General features: G+C 32.2%; 2 protein-coding genes across 3 annotated transcripts; one reads left to right on the top strand and one right to left on the bottom strand.

Moving 5' to 3' along the window:
* The first annotated feature begins 3,639 nt into the window (after positions 1 to 3,639).
* Positions 3,640 to 5,758, top strand: LOC130806383 (F-box protein CPR1-like). Its single transcript, XM_057671432.1, has 3 exons — positions 3,640 to 3,784; positions 3,975 to 4,047; positions 4,276 to 5,758. The coding sequence occupies exons 2-3, from the start codon at positions 3,977 to 3,979 to the stop codon at positions 5,531 to 5,533; spliced, it is 1,329 nt and encodes a 442-aa protein (XP_057527415.1). The 5' UTR covers positions 3,640 to 3,784; positions 3,975 to 3,976; the 3' UTR covers positions 5,534 to 5,758.
* A 7,768-nt stretch (positions 5,759 to 13,526) lies between these two features.
* LOC130806405 (uncharacterized) lies at positions 13,527 to 18,736 on the bottom strand. Of its 2 annotated transcripts, XM_057671467.1 has the most exons (10): positions 18,419 to 18,736; positions 17,909 to 17,993; positions 16,383 to 16,457; positions 16,258 to 16,294; positions 15,645 to 15,728; positions 15,468 to 15,528; positions 15,265 to 15,371; positions 14,899 to 14,964; positions 13,895 to 14,040; positions 13,527 to 13,811 (listed from the first exon to the last, which is right to left on the bottom strand). In XM_057671467.1, the coding sequence occupies exons 1-9, from the start codon at positions 18,642 to 18,644 to the stop codon at positions 13,942 to 13,944; spliced, it is 840 nt and encodes a 279-aa protein (XP_057527450.1). In that variant the 5' UTR covers positions 18,645 to 18,736; the 3' UTR covers positions 13,527 to 13,811; positions 13,895 to 13,941. The 2 variants fall into 2 exon arrangements, with proteins under 2 accessions (XP_057527450.1, XP_057527449.1); XM_057671466.1 differs by having other exon boundaries at positions 13,527 to 14,040.
* Positions 18,737 to 20,397: the final 1,661 nt, after the last annotated feature.

Raw genomic sequence — 20,397 nt, 5'->3', positions numbered from 1 at the left:
TAAGCTTCTTGTTTTGAGGTACTCTCACTGCAAGACAGTCTCATACAAGATAGGCTGTTTTTTTTTTCTACAATGGCTTGATAGCCTTACATCTGACAACCGACTCTCTACCTAGGTAGGAGCTAGTTAAGGCATAAGGGTAATAGAATGTTTTTGATCTATAAGAACCCTGTACTATAAGTTCAAATGTTGGTTGTGCACGATAAAAAAGATAAAGATCTATGTTATTTGGACTCGGATATTGATGGCAGATATTGGTACATGTTTAAATGTCTGATAAGTGATATGCCTAAAATAAAGTGTTTAAGTGTCATACCAATATCAAAGCATCAAGGATTGGACACGGGTACGTGAAACAAAATAAAGAGTTCGAGTAACAAATAAAGATATGTTCACATTATTCTATTTCTTTCTTGTTAGGAGGTCTTTGAGGATCCACTCCTGCTCTAAAGTCTAATAAATAGTTTTAGGTGTTCAACATATGAGCTGATAGTGTGTGCCTTCTGAAATTTTGATTGGGCATTGTTAAAAATCCTAACATTTTTCCTTGTGTCGCCACTTTTTATATATTGAAATGAAATTTTAATATTGTCTTTGATGAAATTTAATAATTTTATCTCTTTAATTTTTCTCTAAAGAACTCTTTGAACTAAAATTTAATATCGAAACACTATGGCAAATGAAAATGATCACCGAAATGATTCGGTAAGCATCGATAACGATCGTTAACTTGTGCTGAAAGTTAATACATGTTTACTCTTTTAGCTATAACTTTTGATAGGAAAATATTAACGCAACGTTTGCGGCATTAGAAATTAGACTTTAAGAACTTTCTAATGATATATTGTATGCCCAATTCCGATAACCAAACGTGAAATGACGATTGTCTAAAGTTTGCTTGTGCTAAAATTTGATACATATTCAATCTTTTGGTCATAACTTTTTATAGAAAAATCGCATTAATACAAGATTTGCGGCATTAGAAATTAGACTCTAAGAACTTTCCAACGATATATTATATGCCTATAGAAATAGTGCAAATTAATCTTTGAGGAATGAGAATAAAGAAGTTCTTTGATTCATCCCCCATGTTTAAGATTCTTGTTCGAGTCACCCAAACATCAATAAGACAATTTCTTGTACTCTTTCTGAGTTTTCGTTTTCTATTATTTGTCCACTTTAACTTTTTTCCCTCTAAGAGAGAATTAAAATTAGATTTTTGAAGTATTTATTGAAGATAAAATATATTCATGAGGGATTTTATTAGTTTCGTTTTCATGCAAAGTTTTTTGTTATATAATTTTTATAATTTTTTTAATAATGTGCATTTAGAGATAGAAAGGTTCAAAATTTACTTTTAAATGCGTCTAAAAAATAAAGTAATAAACAAAAAAACGAAGAGAGCACTTAATTTACAAAATCAAATTATAATTTTATGTGCACATTTTACCTATTAAACCATACGACATTAATTTATGATCTTATCTCTTATACCCGTATATAGGGCTGAATTCCTAAACATAGTTTGGTATAAACCGTAAATCAAATTAGATCAACGTAATATATTTAATATTAAGAAATAAGCTAGTAGGCCCAACTTTAAAAAACCTTAGTCCGCCCAACTTTAATGAAAGGTTGAAAGAATTTTAAAAGTATGAAAACCTGTTTTCTTATTCAGTTATTTATTTGACATTTCTTCTAGAAACTTTAAGGGTCATCTCACAGTGCATGCGGTTCCTCAATTTATCTTCTACTTTTAGTCCCTTATCAATTTTTTCTCATTAACTTTCTCAAGGTTCAATGATTTGTTTGAGCTTGATTTAATTTTTTTTGATTTTTTAGTATGTAATTCGTTTTTTTTGAATCTTCCTTGATTTTTCATCAATAATTTTCTCTTGATTTTTTTAATTTTTTGTTATATAGTTCTGTTGATTTTTTTCGATTTTTAAATTTTTAGGGTTTGCTACTTTTTTTTACTAGTTTGTGTATTGTTTTTATTGTTCGTGTACTATTGAATTTTTAGGATTTGCTACTCTTTTTTTAAATATAACATAATTTTGGTCTATTGTTTTGTTTCATTTTAATTTATGGTCTATTGTTTCATTGTTTGTGTCTTGATTTTTATAACCATAACAGAGTTTATCGTTGTACATATAGATGATTATATTATTTTAGTTAAAAATTGCATTGATAAAAAAAAACTGTAGACCAGACTAGACCGTTGTAAAACGGTCTAATTCGATCCGATCTGGTGTTATAATAAATCTAGTCCAATCTGAAAATTTTCCAAACTAAAATTTCTAATATAATCTAATTTTTATGTCAAACCAAATCCGATCTGAGTATTTATTTAGATGATGATGATTAACAAATGTCAACCTTTAATTCATTGAGAGGCTTGACCATAACTGGACAACAAATTATAGGTTTATAAAGATTTTATTTTTTACGCAATTTAATATATTATTTTAGTTATTTATTACTCATAATTCAAAAATTAATATTATTTTAAGAAAATACATTTTAAAATAGCAATTACTCATGATTAATTAAAATTTAATAAGTATATTATTATAATAAGAAAATTAACAAAATTTTATAATATTTACCGTGTTTTCTTTATTTTTATTACTTTAATTAATAAATTTTATTTGTAGATTACCCATTCAATTGTTAACACCTACCCTCTCAATTTTAAGATCTTTACGTGATTTTAAGTTAATTTCATGTCTATCCTATTTATTATTACATTAAAAATCTTTCTATTATACCATAAAATTTGAATATAATTAATTTTGTTCATCACATTTTAATATTATTAATGCTCCCAACACATTTTCCACTAACATTATTTTAACATTTTTATGCTTCTTTTAGTTTTCATTTGTTGTTACAGATAACGACATTTTATGAGAAGAAATGTCACTATCTGTAGCAACTAATAAAAAATCAGAGGAAATATTACTTATGGTCTCTACATGTTTCTCAGTAACTTTATTTAAACATTTTTTAATAGTTGTGGACCTTATTTTTTTCACTAACATTATTTTGATAATTTTTTCATTCTTATCATCATCACTCTTTTTTTCCATTAAATTTACTATTCAAGAAAATAATATATTCGCCATTTATAAAATTTTGGGAAATTGTCAATAGTAATCATAAGTTTTTGCACATTATTAATGGTACCCCCTAATTTTTTCGATTATCAATGATACCCTCGCGTTATTGAGCGTTTTACAACCGTAACCTATTTTAATTTTTTCCGTCCAAAACCGTTAACTTTTTTCTTTTTCTTTTATTTTTTAATTTAAAACATTAAAAAAATAAAATAAAAGGAGAAAAAGTTAACGATTTTGGATGATTTTAGACAAAAAAAATAGAAAAGGATACAATTATAAGACTCTCAATAACATAAAAATACCATTAATAATCTGAAAAAACTTAAAAATATCATTATTGAATTGCAAAAACTTTAAGTTACCATTCATAATTTTCTTAAAATTTTTGTGGCAACAACTTTAAAACGAAATAAAACTCGATTATTCTAGAAGTTTCTTATTAGAAAAAGACAATATTTGATCGAGTAGGGACCCACTTGTTATCTTTCTCATTTTCTTAGTTGTGTTCTGTTTGTTTCCATTAAATATGATTTGTGAGTCAATCACACTAATAAAGTAATAAAAATCAATCAATAAAAACCCACGATTTTCATACTCTACTTGTTTCTCAAATCTATTCACATTTTCAGATCTGTATCACTACGTTTTCAATTTCCAATCAGGTATACTTTTTACGATTTGCCTTCTAATTTCTGTTTATTTGATGGATTCGACCCTCAACTTCCGCAAATTGCCTTTTATTTTTTTGATTTTTCAATCAATTTTTCATTTTTTTGCTCTCTAATTCTTGATTTCGTTTCTTTAGAACCTTAATTTCATTTATTTTAGTAATTTGTGTTGTTTATATTGCAGCCATGGCCCTCTCTTTGCAACGTTACACTTGGACAAATGCCACCAGTCGTTTCACTCAACTTTTGAAAGAAAGGTCAGTCAGATCTTTGTTTTTCTTGCCAATAGTCATTGGGGAATGCAAAAATTATAAGGGGATTTTTTTTTTTTTTTTTTTTGTTAATTTTATAGATATACCGGGTAGGATAATGATGCCCCAAAACCCAGATGAATATATTATCATTAATTTTAAGAAGTTGATGGATAGAATATTATGCTATGTTTAATAATCACTGAGTTTTCAATTTTGGGTATGATTTTACAGAAGTAGGAAACAAAGAGAGAAGTCAATGTTAATACCAATAAAAAATGTAGATCATTTGCCTGAGAATCTGATTGTTGAGATTCTATCTTGGTTACCAATGAAAGATCTTATGCGGTACAAGACTATAAACAAATCATGGTATGCTATAATTTCGAGCCCTGATTTCGTTTCTAAACATCTTAAAAACTACTATAAGAATAATGATGATTGGCGCGGTTGCCTGCTTGTTCAACATTATGTTACTCATGCTGAACTTCAAGTGTTTGAGTTGTTTCTTGATGAAATTACTGGAGTTAGTTTAGCTGATGAAGTGTTGTATAGCATGCCCTTGTACAGTTCATATATCAGTGGCCCTTGTGATGGATTGTATTATATATATCAGTATGATTTTAGTGGTCGTGCTTTGTGGAATCCGGCTCTTGATGAGATAAGATACTTGCCTAAATTAATTTGTAAGCCAGATCTTCCACCCACTTTCACTTATTCTAATTATGAAGTGTATGGATTTGGGTCGGATCCTGTTACTGGAGACTATAAGGTGGTTGTTATTAAAGGTTATTGGCCAACCGATGATGATAGTGATGTCAAGCATCCTTTATCGGTCCTTGTATATTCATTGAGGACTAATTTGTGGAAATACTGTGGAGATTTGGCTAAAGCATATGATTTAGAAAGCAATAAATGTTACATCTTTGTGAGTGGATGTTGTTATTGGTTGGGATCATACGAAAATACTTCTGATGTAATTGTTTGCTTTGATATGGCAACTGATGCGTTTAAGGAGATTCATGTTCCTGATTATGCACAACCATGTACTAAGTGTCTAGCAGTGTATGATGATTCTCTTGCTTTTTTGTCTCTTCATGATGACAAAAATTTGGATATTTGGACTTGGAATGAAGGGTCTTGGACCAAGACATTAAGTGTGGGACCTTTTCCTGATGTTCGGGGTCCCATTGGTCACTGGAAGGATAATAGGCTCATACTGCAATGTGAAGATGGTAAGCTAGTCATGCTTGATCAGGATGATAATCAAGGATTAAAGGATATTGGATTTCAGAACAATAGGTGGTGTGAAGGGGTTTATGCGTACATGGAGAGTTTGGTTTCCATCAAAGATAAGAATGAGTCGGCTCAGCCTGAGGAAGAAGATGCTGAGGATAACCAAACCGAGGAAGTAAAAGTTGAGGATAAACAAACCAAGGAAGTAGAAGCTGATGATGAAGTTGACGTCAATGTTTCAGCTTTGTTTGATTGAAGAAAAATAAGTGGCTGAAGAGATTTGTTTTTTCTATTTTTTCATTTTGTGATGGTACTGTGAGCCTTGAGTGATATGCTGAGTTTATGTCCAACATAGGTATATGGAGGAATGTATTGTCTGGTGTTGTTTCATTAGAGATGTATATTATGTTTTATTTGATTGAAGTCTTCTCATTCGACTTTTTTGCTCTTGAACCCTAAAATATCAACTCATTTATAAGAACCATCATGGACAATAATGAAATGGATCATTCTCAACGGAGCCAAAATTTTATAGGTTTTTTTTATTTCGGATTATAATGGATTACGGTGAAATTACTCATTAAATTATGTAAACTTCTTATCTATGTGAAGTCGTTGAAGATGTTTGTTATTAATGGTGAATCTAAACAACTTTTTTGATTCTACAATGGATAGATAGCATTACATCTAACAACCGACTCCCTAAACTCTATCTAGGTGGGAGCTAGTTAAGAAATTGGGTTAACAGAATGTTGTATAAGAACCCTGTACTAAAAGTTCAAATGCTGGTAGTGTACAATAAAGAAGATAAAGATAGGTTCACATCATTCCATTTCTTTCTTGTGGAGGTGATTGAGGATCCTCTTCTGTTCTAAAGTCTTATAGATAATTTTAGTTGTCCAACCTTTGAGCTGAGAGTGTGTGCTCAATGAAATTTTGCTTTTGTTTGCTTTTAGTTCTGGCCTTTTGAGATTAGGAGCTCTTCCCACTTCTGTGGGTAATTGAAATGATGATAGTTTTCAAGAGACTAATCTTATAGAAAAAGTGATTAAAAAAGTTCTACTTAGTGGCTAGTGTAGATGAAGCAGCGGAAGACAGGTTCTGTGGCTATGCTAGCTGCATAAAACTTCATGACATTCTGTTGTTCTATACTTGATAGAACTGTGTCTTGATGTTTTATTATGAGCGACAGTGCGAACTTATCATGAATGCATGCAAGCACCAACAAAGAATGTTGAATGACACAATGGAACAATATCTAACAGCTTCAAGCTGATATTTTCTGTTATTAATTGTAACTGTTGGTTTTTTTGGGGATAAATTGAGTGCGCGCATTTCATCTTGCCCTCTCCTTGGAGGGGCATGAAGATGATTAGTCCGCTACCCTCGTGCTTTGACTTATGCGGGATACTGGGTTTATGACTCAGACTCAGACTCAATTGAAACTGTTGGACATTTGGAGTATAAGTTTGGAGGGCCTCGTAAGGCAAAGTGCTCCACCGAGCATTTAGGGACTACCATTTGGCCACTCCTGTTGCGTTTCACTTGTACACCTCGCTCACCGGAAGAATTGCGACAGCAATCAACCTTATTGTCTTTTCTTTGCAGCACTCGACCTCCTTTATCTTTCATCACAATGAAGTGTTGCAGAATTTTGTTCTATTTCTATCAGACAATAAGATTAGATGAAAAAAGTATTCAATAGCATCTTAAATGTTAGATTCAATGTAGATGATGTTGAATTGTTGATGTAGCTGATATGTTGAAACAAACTACTTTCTCTGTTAGAAGCAAGTTGTAAATTGAAGAACTTAAATCCAGATTCGTTTTCTGAGGAAGGATCCAGATTCGGATTCGGCTCCATGGACCCAGACGGATCTCACGAATTCAAGTTCGGGTTTTGGTCCAAAACGGGTCTAAGCTTATTTTCGTAAAATTGATTGATAGATGCTTTGTATTCCAATAGTGATAGAGTTAAAAATGCTAATTAAAATCCAAAATAGATCCAACAATATTATATTTGGTGCATTGTCTTAATCAGAAAATTTGAAAAAAGTAAGACAAATAATAAACTTAATTCCAAAAATAAGCTTCGTGAAAACTTAATTCCCAAAATAAGCGTCCGTACATCCAAGCCTAGCCTCAGATAAAATCGCTGTTAGTAACAGCAAAAGAGGAAAAAAAAAAAAGAAAACCCCAAAGTCGCTGTTGCGACTTTGAGGCTTTATATTTTTTTTTCCTTCTTCCTCTTTCCAGTTTACGAGTTGTTGTTTCACAAAACCCTTCACGAGATTTGCTTCGTTTTTCCTCCATTAAAATCACATTCAATCCTTCAACTAAAGTCATGAAATTCGAAATTTGTACCACTAATTAGTTCTGTAAGCTTCCTATATCGACCTAAGGTATTTTTTTTTGTGTTTTTTTTCAATTTTAGAAAAATTAGGGTTTATTTTTCAATGTTGGTTTTGCTGAATTTTAATCAAATTTTACATTAATGTAGGTTCATAAACTTGCAATTTACTAATTCTTGTTGATTTACAGCTTATTGAGGTACGTTTTTATTATAAATTTTTTTATTTGGTGTTGATTTTAAAATGTATGTCATGTATAGTGGTCGTTTACACTTAAACTCTACGAATATGTCGAATGTAGTTGTTATTCGAATTTGATCTTCATAATTAAAAGTTTGTTCGAGAATTTGTTGTTGAATTTAAAATGTATAGTGGTCATATATTTATGAACATGATGGTGATGTTGATTTTGTATGTGTTGTTGTAGAAATGGATTCATTTCGTGTGACTGTTGTATGCTTTTGGAATGGTTCAATTCGATCAACTAGTAACAATGTTAAGTATGTTGGGGGAAGACGTAAACTGTTTGCATGCAATTCATACATGGATTTGAATGAATTTAAACATTTTATATGCTCTAGGATTGGCATTGACACTACAAGAAGTACTATCAATTTAAGTTTTAAGTACAATCTTAGTAGAGATTTGTTAGCTTTTCCGCTTGAGGATGAGGAGACTATAGGTGCAATGTGGGTATATTCAAGGTCTACCCCTAGTCCTTCTTTAGAGTTATATGTAGAATAGGTACCCCTAGGGAATCAAGATATCAATGTTGTAGAAACAAATGCATTCATGAATATAACTCCTTCTGCTCCTTCTCATATGCCCTTCCCTACCCAAGAAACCCAAAATCCCTTTATGCCATCTTCCTCTTATCCTTCTAATGAACCCAATCAAAATCAATTTCAAGTCACAAATGATGATACTTGTAACTTAGAAGATACAAATGAGCCTTGGGATGATGTTATTAGTGAGAGTAATGAATTCGTTGAAGCTCCTTCTGAGGATGATGTGGGTGTTGACGAGGAGGCTCTACCTAATGACATGACTTTAGGAAACATTCCAACAATCGTTGCCCCTACACCCTATGCACTGGTTCCCCCTCTAGATGAACACATTGAGGACAACTCTTGGAGGTCTTGGGATTGTGATACAACCTACACCGACGAAGGAGAGTTTCAAAAGGGTATGATGTTTGATAACAAGGATGCCTTGTTGGACGCTGTTAGATTGAATCATATTCGTAGGAACGTTGAGTACCGAACTGAGACTTCAAATCAAACCGTGCTCACCTTGAAGTGTAAGAGAGGGTGTGGTTTGAGGCTTAGGGCTAGAAAGAGCTCCTATTCACCATCATGGGAGATTGTTACATATAAGGGGAAGCATGGGGGGTGTATATTAAGTACTGAAAATGTGTCAGCTGGACACATTCATTTGACATCTTCCGTGATTAACAATCTTATTAGAAATTGTGTTGCTCAAGATCCATCAATTAAGGTCTCTGTTGTGCGTCAAATGGTAAAAGACCAATTCGGTGTCGAAGTGACCTATAAGCGGGCATGGTTTGCTAAACAGCAAGCCCTTCTATCCATCTATGGTACATGGGAAGATTCTTATCCTCTTCTTCCACGCTTCTTGAAGGCACTGCAAATTTCAAACCCCGGGACAGTAGTTGAGTGGTTCTTTAAGGAAGATAATGATGTCGGTGTGTATGTCCGTCCTAGTATTAGAACTTTCTAACGCGTGTTCTCGGCTTTCCAACCTAGTATTGAGGGATTCAAGTATTGCAAACCCGTTATTGCCATTGACGGAACACATTTGTATGGTAAGTATCGCCATACGTTGTTGACTGCGATTGCCCAAGATGGGAACAAGGGAATCTTCCCGCTTGCCTTTGCTTTGGTCGAAAAAGAATGCATAGCCGCTTGGTCTTGGTTTATGGCGTGTGTTCGTAAGCATGTGATGCATAGTCCAGGATTATGCGTTATTTCCGATAGGCATGCGGGCATTCTAGCAACCATGGAGGAGCCGGAATGGCAACCTCCAAATGCCCATCATAGGTTTTGCTTGCGGAAATTGTTAAGCAACTTCAATCGTCAAATGGGTAATGTGAAGTTGAAGAAAATGTATGGTAGGACTGTAGAGCAAAGACAACCAAATAAGGTCGTCGAGGGATTGAAGGCCATTAGTGTTGCTAACCGAGAGCTCTTTTTTGGATTGATCAAGTTGGTGATATGTGCAAATGGTCAATATGTCATGATGGAGGATATAGATACGGTGTTACTAATACCAACTTAGCGGAAGTGTTCAACAACGTGATGAAGGGTGTACGTTTCTTGCCCAAAACTACTCTTGTGGAGTTCACCTTCTATCGTGTTAATGATTACTTTGTTAAAAGACGGGAGAACGCAAATGCATGGCTAATTGGGGGAAGTAAGTACACTTCACACGCCACTAAAATTATCACCCGTAACACCAAGAAGGCAAACTACCATGAGATCATCGCATTTGACTACAGACGAGGCCTTTTTCAAGTTAAGACTGGACGCGGTAATAGAGAATCCGCTAAGGGTGGTAACATACAAAGAGTGGATATGAGAGAGATGAAATGCACTTGTAACAAACCCTCCATATATCACTTACCTTGTTCTTATGTTCTTGCCGTATGTATTAAACGACACTTATCCTACGAGCGTTTTGTGGACTCTTGCTACACGACCCAAAGCTATGTCAACATATATGAATCCATATTCTTGCCGTTGATTGATAAGAGGTCATGGCCTCAATACACCGGTGTTGAGGTGCTACACGATCCAGATCACATGCGTGGATTAGAAAGACCTAAGTCCAAGAGGATCATGAACGAAATGGACGAAGGATCGCGGAGACGCAACGCTTGTCGACGGTGTGGTAGTGACGGTCACAACACTAGAACTTGCACGTCAAGGTAAACAGTACCTGTATTTGATTATATAAACGTTAAAGATTATCAAGCAAATAAATAACATAAGTAAACAATTTGAGTACTTCTTAATTATTTTTAGAATACATAACGCTTACTTATTGTTGAATTGCAGGAGAGATGGATCTAGCAGCTCCATGCCCGCTCGACCCTAGTGTCCTTACGATGCAGGCGAATCATAGGAGCAATGTGCTATGGGATTAGCATTTCAATAGTGTTTGTATATTTTGAAGATTAGTGACATTTTGTATATATTCAACACTTGTACATATTCAGAATTTGTAACATATTGACTTTTGTGTATACTTTGTAACATATGTGTACATGTATATATTTTAATCGTATTATCAAACGTTTATATTAACATTTAAAAATTAAAAGTAAAACTAACATAATACATAATGTTACCTTTAGAAATTAAGAGAAGAAGAATGATGTAGAATTGATATAATGAAGTATGGGAAATGATGCAGCTATTTATAGAACATCATTACAACGGCTATTTTCAAGTTCATAACGACTATTTTTCTAATTAACGACTACTTTATTTCATTAAAAAAAAATTAAAATGCCTTAGCGACTAAGGCATTTTAATTTTTTTTTTCCTTCTTTCGCTGTTACTAACAGCGACTTATCTAAAGCTCTGGTCTGGATGTACAGACGCTTATTTTGGGAAATAAGTTTTCATGAAGCTTATTTTGGGAATTAATTTGTTCAAATGTCTTATTTTTTTTCACTTTTCCTCTTAATCAAGCGTATCTATAATTGGTATCCTCGCAGATAAGACTTAAAGAGTAATATTATGCTAAGAGTATACCATACGGCATACAGTAGTCAACGAATAATATATTTTTTTCAAATTTTAATTATTTTAAAAATTATTTGTCTTATACATAAGTGTAAATAATTCAATGATATACCGACTACTATCATACAAGACCCCATATATATAAGCACTTTTATTCTTTTTTAAAAAGGGGTCCTTTGGATTCAAGAATCTGGGTCTCCATATTTTTTGAAGACTTGAACTCGAACCACTTTAAATTTATACGAATTTGAATACCCAAATTTAACAGGTAAAAATAACTTTAAATTTATACGAATTTGAATGCCCAAATTTAACAGGTAAAAATAATATGATCCAGATGCGGTCCACAAAATATATCAGATATAGGATACACCGTCATTCCTAATTTTACATGAATGTATCTTTCTATTCTAATGAGTTTTATCAAAAAAAAATTTAGTGCAGTGGCAATACATGACATTAAAAATAATGCATTTAATATAATAAAGTATAGATATCCATAATTTACTTTGATTTGTTATATTGAACTACATTTCTATTAGAAATATACAATTCTAATTGCAATGATTATACCCCTCTATCCTAAGAGATTGTTACATCCTTTTCACTTGTAAATTCTTAGAAAAATTGAAATCAATAAGATAAATTATCAAAAAAAATGCACGAAATAAGATAAGTTTCAACTTATTTTCAAAAATAAGCGTGTAATTCCCAAATCTGTGGTTTGCGGCTGTTCGCAGTTACTAACTGCGAACAGGTGGAAAAAACAAAACAGATGTTCGTGTTGACTTTTGTTTGACCCTGTTTCATAGTTACTTCTTCTACGTATAACTCCAAAGAGGGAATTTGGGTGGACTTTGAATGCTCCCACATAGCATCTTTAGCCTCATCATCCTCAACAGGAAAGGCTAGCAATTATACACTCATGTCATATTTAAAGCTTATATTTACAGTACTTCTAGTGGGGTCAAATCCAATATTAGAACATATAAAACGTTTAAAGTGACTCAAATCCATATTCGAGTTGCATGCAAACAACCTACGTCTTCCCCCAACATAATGAACTTTGCCACAACTTTCTCGAATAGAACCATTCCAAAAACATACTATAGTGACGCGAAATGATGTCATTTCTACATGAATACAAACAAAATCAACATCATCATCAACTTCATGCCCATACAAGTACATTATATTCATTTGATTATAATCTTTTTGGTCTATAATTCATAAAGTCAATAATGTAATTAAGTTTATACATATATAATGCACATAAAATTCAACTAATAAATCAATTAATAACAATATCAAAATTTCTAATAATATATAATGTACATAAAATTCAAATAATAAATCAATTAACAAGTTCATAAATGATATTTCTAATAACAACATCAAAATTTCTAATAATATATAATGTACATCAAATTCAACTAATTCAATATGCTCATCAATAGCAATACTTCAAAAAACAACATAAAGCTATGAAAACAATTAAACATTACCTTAAACAGTTATGGATGATTAAAAAGAGTGTTGATTTTAAAACTAGTAACCTACATTTGAAAAAATAACCAAACTTCATCAAAACCCTAAAAAACAATATATACACTCAAAAAAAGGCATAAAAGTTACGTTTATACAAGTTAGAATATCCCAGACTAAATTTGAAGTGCCAAATTCAAAGAGAAATGTAAGAATTGATAGATTGAAACTAATCTAATAGTGGTTTTTGTAAGGCAAATATCGAGTTGTTTAAAATAGGATTTTAAAATTGGGAAAAATGGAAATGAAGGGAGCTACTGGTGTATATTTGTAGTCGATGTTCGCAATTAGTAACTACGAACAATGTCAAACAAAAGTTAACACCTGTTCGCAGCTACTAACTACACGCAGTTGCTTTGTTTCTTCTCCCTGTTCGCAACTAGTAACTGCGAACAGCCCCAAACCACAGATTTGGAAATTACACGCTTATTTTTGAAAATAAGTTGAAACGTATCTTATTTCGTGCATTTTTTATCTTATTCATTTCAATTTTTCAAATTCTTAAGCCCTTATTCAGCCGAAGCAACCTGTATCAGGCACATCGAGCACCTCTACTCTCAACCTAATATTATCGCTCACGATACAAGTTCATTATCACATATGATACAACTGCTAAAATACCAAAAAACAATTGTTGAGTACATCATTTCTTTTTTCTTTACTCTTTTAAAAAGCATCATGAATACCAACCGTAAAAACAATGAGTGAAACAAAAAAAAAAAAAAAAAATTTAGGCACAACAGATGAAACGACTATATGTCAAAAATATTCAACAAGTACATCTCCCATGAGTCAGGTTTGCAAATTGAACAATAATAATGGAGGCGGGATGTATTGCTGTGGCTTAAAATGGGTACCATTCAAAATCCTGCTATTTCACATCAAGAATAAGCATGAGTAAACTCTGATTTACGATGGCTCTTCTGTTGCAATGCATAAAATTGTTTGTACCTCCACAAAAACATTCGATTTGACAGCAGAATATTTGCTGATGGGCATTACAAGCTCTGCTTTGCTTTCATCCAATCAACAAAGTTGTCCAGGATCAATGGCCAAGCAAGGTCTGAATCATAGTTGCTGAAGTCTGGAAAACTTATCTGATAATTAGAAAACAAGAAACCTTCATCACTATCACTCCGCAAAAATGCACATAAAAGACGCAAATTGCATCTTCACACATTCATTACACCATCGTTATCTAGAACTATACTAGAGGGTGTTCCTCTACGCATCCAAGCTCAACTCAACTCAACTCACTCCAATCAAAAAGTGAAGCTTAACTCACAAGGCTAATCTAGTTTTACCAGCTGAACTTGTAAATTCAACCTTCACAACTAACGCCAACTAATTTACCCTGTGCATGTAATTGAGTACCTGTTGTCATCCCAGGACAGCCCGAGGCCAGGGGTTGTCAAAGAATGAAATCAAAACCCTAGCAACTAGGCAGGAAGGAGTTGAATATTGAAATTCCTACCAATTCTTATAAATACCCCAATCTTTTGGGACTAAGGTTTTGGTATTATTGTTGCTACCAATTCATAAATAACACCAATGTTCGAACAATTGTGACAAATTCCTAACTTTAGCTTTAGTGCAAGCATTGTTAAGTTATTTTACTCTTTTCATGAACTAAATTGAAATAAACACAACCAGCAAACACTTCATCATATACCTTGGCTTCTTTAAAAATAAAGCTTCAATATTAACATACAGTGATAGATGTCACAGGATCCAAATCCTAGTTCTTATCGAGTATACAGAAGATGGAGTTATAATGGACTAATTGAAATATATCATCGAACAACACGTTTAAATTTCATACTATGAAAGCCAGCACAAACATTAAAATTCATGCCAAGGAATGAGTTAACAAAGGAACTCAATCTACCACAAAATCCCTCTAGTTTACGAAAATTTTTAAGAAATATTGTACTTAATTATCAATAACACAATACCTCATTGCAGAATCGGTAAAATCCCATCCATTGATCCATGTTTATGACCTTGTAATCATTCTGCGCCTGAATCACAAACAATTAGGTATTCCGGTTAGAGCCCCTTTCTCACATAATTATAATGTATCAAATCTAAAATACTAGAAAGCTACAATCAAAAGCGAGCATCGAGGCTTTAGGTGTTCAGATTTTTTTTCTATAAATAACTGCCATGATATGATTTCTGGATTGGATAAGCATGTGGTGAAATCACTGATAAACTTTAGAAGTCACCATTTGAACTTATTTTACATCTTAAAATAGCTAAAATTGTAGGAAGAGCATTTAAAAAGCTCTCAAAACTCATACGCTTAGAAATTAGCATACCTTCAAGTATTCAACAAAGTAATCAACTTGGGCTCTGAATTGAGATCCTAGTACAAGATCCAACAATTGACAAATGCTTTCAATGTCTATACTCTTCTGCTTTTCCTCTACCAAAGAAGAAAAAACAACATAAACGAGAAGAACAGAAGATATTCAGCTTCCAGCATTCAAAACGCTCGCAAATGACAGGATAGTCAACATACCTGTCAAACAGTAACGGAATGCATACTGATAGAAGCCTACAAAATTTGATGTCCTTTTAACCTTTAAAAAAAATAGTGAGCATACTTTTTACGCAATATCACTCCACTACCCACCCACCCACCCCGGCACCTTTCTTAAGTAGAGCAAAGGGGTTGTGTCAGGAGAGACAAACATACCTCTTTCTCAAGCTCAGGAAGTGCCTTCTTTAATTTTGCAATTGTATCAACCCTCAAAGCCTTGAGGCCTCTCCGCCACTCCTCCTGTATAAAATGAAACTTCCATTTGTCAGTAGCAATAGCATACAATGAATAAGACATACTACATGTGACAGGCAATGAGATGAGAACAAAAAGGGTGTCATTTTCAAACTGCATACCTTCAACAAATATAGAGTATGTCACAGAAATATCTAGGAAAGTGTAATGTACAGCATACAAATGCAAGACTATAGCACAAGAATACAAAAACAACACAGATTGCATTTTCAAACTGAGCAAGACGGGTGAAGGAAAGCACATTCAGAAGACAATAACGTAAAAAGGGGATGAGAGACCCCTCCCTCCCAAAGAAAACATAATTAAAGATGAGGAGAGAAGAGTTCAGAAAATGTACAAAGATTTATTGAAGTCTTTCCAACTAAGAACTGCCAACAAAATATCAAGTAGCTGGCTCATGGGTGACAACTGATAAAGACCCTCGGCTCTAAGCCATGAGAGGGTTTGACTAATGTAAATTTAAATTAATAAAATTTCAGGGGATACCTAATATATGTCAGACCATCTTACTTACCAGAGTGAAGTAACCCTGTTTCTCAGCACTCATTTTCCTGACACAATAAGCAACCAGATTAGTACTCATGATAAGTTTAAAGTAACAGAAGTGAGAGATAAATTTACTGCAGTTGCAATTATTACCAAGCAAGCATTAATACTCTGACGTCAGTATGATCGACTTCCATGTCTAAACACAACGTCTCTATACCATCTGGACTGTCACAAATTAACAAATCATATATGTAAAGAACATTCTCATTCATTAATTTAAGAATATTCACATGCAAAAGAAGATGAGAAACATGTAAGAAAAAAATTCAGTTTCTTAGCATAATACTCACATGGAAAAGATGAGAAATTAACATGAGACAAAAAAATTAGACAAATAGTCAAATGTTTAAGTACTGCACTTAAATGGTATTAACCAGATTACCAGAAATAAAAATATAAATAGCTCAAAATCCTCTGTGTGATAGCGCAGCAACATTTGGTGTTTTTAATTTTTGTAATACATCATTTCCACATTTTCATATGAAAAATGAAAACTCATAAAAATCCTTTGGCTGAGAGAAAAACCACCAAAATGGAAAAATCTTCAAAGAAAATCCACACGTCACTTTGAGGTTATTTGAAGCATTTTCAGATTGTTGCAATAATATTAATAGAATCAATTTTTTCAAAAAATATTTCCAAGTAATCACGAAACTTATAATAAATTGACAATAAACCTTAGTTATATGAACCTTCCATTACATATAAATAAATAGGAAATTCAAGCCATCAATTACAAAAATTCATGTGGCATGAAACTTTTTTGGATTTAAATCTTAGATATATAAGCTACATGATGAAACGCAAAGCCAAATCAAAAGAAAGAATAAGCAATTACTTGAATTTCATATACCTGACAAACTCTTATTGTTTTAGCTACTAGGATAGGATTGTGATTTGAGACATTTGCGTGTCGAATTGGTTAGATCATCCTCAATTTCATTGTAAACTAAATCTTATATCTTTGCTTTAGTACTTCTAATCTAATTCAACTCTATTGAGATTTGACAATTTGCGTGACAATGTACATTTGAGTTTGCCCCATTCTTATAAATCTCTTTCATGAAATTTCTCTTTGGTGGAGTACTGTTCAAGTTGAGTGAGAAGTAGGAATGACAAATTGAATTTGTTTAGCATGTTTAACACCGCAAGCATTCTTATAGATCGAACATTAATTTTTATTTCTTTACCAAGAATCATAGCCATAGACTCGGTGAGTCATAATCATAGCTAACTTAGAGTCACCGTTAGAAATGGGATGAAAATACACAATTTTTAAAACACCCATCACCATTATCTTTTCGAAAACTTAGAGCCTAAAAAGTATGTATTCAAATTTAACTATAATTGAAATTAAAACAAACTAATATTAAAATATCCTTTTAAAGAATCTTGCATAATCAGGCAACTTATACAAGCTCAAACGTCAAAAACGCCTATAGTCAGTTGGTCGCTGATAATTAAGAGCAATGAAAACATGATAGAGCCATGATGATACAGATCCTCCTCACTTGTTTCATATCACAAATCACAACATCAAAACAAGTACACTCATACATGTAGCCCAAACTAAAAATCAATCACACTACAAGAGATGAATAAATTAGTAGACTTACTCAATCACACCGGACGATCTATTGGCATAAGTATAGAACAAGTGATCAATTCTTTCCAACTCCTTTGAACTAGCTTTATTTGAAACTAAACAGAATCAACCAGTATTAAAAATTACACAAGGAATGAAAATTATACTATATTTATAATTAACCAATTTAACATAGTGCAAACACTCTCGATTGCATTTCAAGAAGCATCCGAAAGAAATTATTTCTTTTTCAAAAGGAAAAAAAAGAACAAAATTTTGGAAATCACTAAATCTACTAGTCTACAAATGATCAAAACAGCTTTCAGTGAAATCCTCGACGAGAAATCAAATCAAATCACTCAAATATAAACAAAGAAAGATCAAAAACAAAATCTATGGACATAATTAAATTCAGTGAAACCCTAAATTAAGAGTTCGGATCAAATTACATATTAAATTAAAATCCAATACAAAAAAACATCAAAAGAAAATAAATTACACAAAAGCAATAAGCAAAAAAAAAAAAAAAAAAAAAAAGTACCGGAGCGGAAGAGATCGCCAGAGGCGTTAGCAGCGGTAGAATTAGATTGCCCCGTTTTCTTCGATGAAGCGCGAGGCATCCTTCGAGGAGTAAGGGAGAAGAGAGAAAAGTACGACAAACACTTCCCCTTTCGGATTGAGAAAAAGGGCAACAAGCTTTTCGTCGGTTTGAAGGTGATAAAGCGGACGGGAGGAGAAATTGAGACTCCACCAAGAGGTGTAATCATGAGTGCGGTATACTTTATTTATATTGGAAGTTCAATTTTTTGCCCAAAACTAAACCAACATTCCCACTACCCCACTTGTTTTTTCATGAGAACATTTAATTTGATAAAAAAAAATTCGAAAAATTTCAAATGGCATACTTACAAAGATTGACATAAATACAGTTATTAACTGAATTGAGATTATATTGCATAATATCATAATAAATATATCAAATTATAAATATATATATATATATATATATATATATATATATATCCTATCAAAATTAATATCAATATATCTGAATATATGAGCAGTATATCACAATAATATATATTTTTTCATATAAAATATTATATAATGTTATGCTGATAACATCAACACATATTAGCATTTTTATTTAAAATTTATTTTTATGTGCACTTTTATACTAATAATTTTGTACATTACATTAATTTTTATATTAATTTGTCATAATATAATTCAAAAATCACGAAATAAAAATCTATATCAATATCTATCTCCTTATATACCAAAAATGTTGAAAAATTATAGATAACTTATTTAGACAGCTAGCTTAGCCAAATGGAATTTAAGCATTGGTCGATTCTTGATGATGTTTCCACCAACATGTCATTTCCAAAAAAAACAGAACAACTAAAGTAATCATTTAATTAGTCATGTGAATATTAAGTTGATAATATTGATTTGATTTTATTACATAACAAAAATTTACCTAATTTATAGGAGTATTATTTTAATTACCTCGAAAAAATGTTCATCCAATTTCTGTTTTATATATGTATCTAAATCGGATAAGATAATTATATAAGTTTATGACATTTAAATTTACTCAACATTGTTTATGGAGTATCTATCTATCTATAATTTATCTATCTATAATCTATAAAAACTACTAAAGAAGAAACAGTTTTGACACGTATCAGACTGTAGGCAAAAAAAATTCCGCCCATTTTTCAAGCTAATGTGGTAGAAAAAAGATTGACATTTATAATTCATTTCATAATATATTAAATATGCAACTACACCTTTCTTATTTTCATAATCAAATTGGATATCTATATCGCTCTTAATTAATTATTCATTTTTTATTGAAGCAATGTAATAGTATTCTATAAAAAAAAAGATCTGCCAAATTTTAAAAAGCACAAAACAAATGTCTTATTTCTATAAATTATTTAGGGAAATTCCACGTCGTAACCCTAAGGTTTTGGGTTTTCCACGTGGTAACCAAAACTTTTAAACAATCCATACGATAACCCTAACGTTTACCAAATTGTTCCACTATGACCTTTTGCACATAATTAGCAGACGTTAATTTTGAAGCTTAAAAGTTGTTGTACGCCTATTTATGTGACTCGCTATTTCAAATGCCATCGGTTTCAACATTTTCCCCCAAAACATAAAGGGTATTATTATAGTTCGCAGTCCTTTTCACTTTATCGCCACCCCTTATATACCGAACTTCCAAGATTGCCCCTGGTTATTTTTCAAACCTTCAATCTCAAACATCTCTCTAAAAACTCTCTTCGAACACTCATTGAACTAAAACAAGCTAAAACTAAAAATGGAATTATAATGGCCAACGAAAATGAGCATCAATATGATAGTGACATCAATATCTTAAAATTTGATACATGCTTACTCTTTTGGTTATAACTTTAAATAGGAAAATCATATAACTGCAGTGTTTACGGCATTAGAACCTAGACTTCAAGATCTTTCCAATGATATATTATATGCCTAATTCCA

This window comes from Amaranthus tricolor, chromosome 2 (assembly GCF_026212465.1).
Source record: "Amaranthus tricolor cultivar Red isolate AtriRed21 chromosome 2, ASM2621246v1, whole genome shotgun sequence".
In the NCBI taxonomy this organism is placed as follows: Eukaryota; Viridiplantae; Streptophyta; class Magnoliopsida; order Caryophyllales; family Amaranthaceae; genus Amaranthus; species Amaranthus tricolor.
Note: the sequence above shows the minus strand (reverse complement) of the source record. Positions and strands in the feature narration are given on the sequence as shown.

Bases quoted from the DNA above. Each gene is read 5' to 3' on its own strand.
- LOC130806383 (XM_057671432.1), top strand. From the start codon at position 3,977: ATGGCCCTCTCTTTGCAACGTTACACTTGGACAAATGCCACCAGTCGT. The intron at 4,048-4,275 runs GTCAGTCAGATC...ATGATTTTACAG, and splicing joins ACTCAACTTTTGAAAGAAAG to AAGTAGGAAACAAAGAGAGA.
- LOC130806405 (XM_057671466.1), bottom strand. From the start codon at position 18,644: ATGATTACACCTCTTGGTGGAGTCTCAATTTCTCCTCCCGTCCGCTTT. The intron at 15,529-15,644 runs GTATGTTTGTCT...TTTTTTTTAAAG, and splicing joins TTCCTGAGCTTGAGAAAGAG to GTTAAAAGGACATCAAATTT. The intron at 14,041-14,898 runs GTATTGTGTTAT...TCTAATTATCAG, and splicing joins TTTACCGATTCTGCAATGAG to ATAAGTTTTCCAGACTTCAG.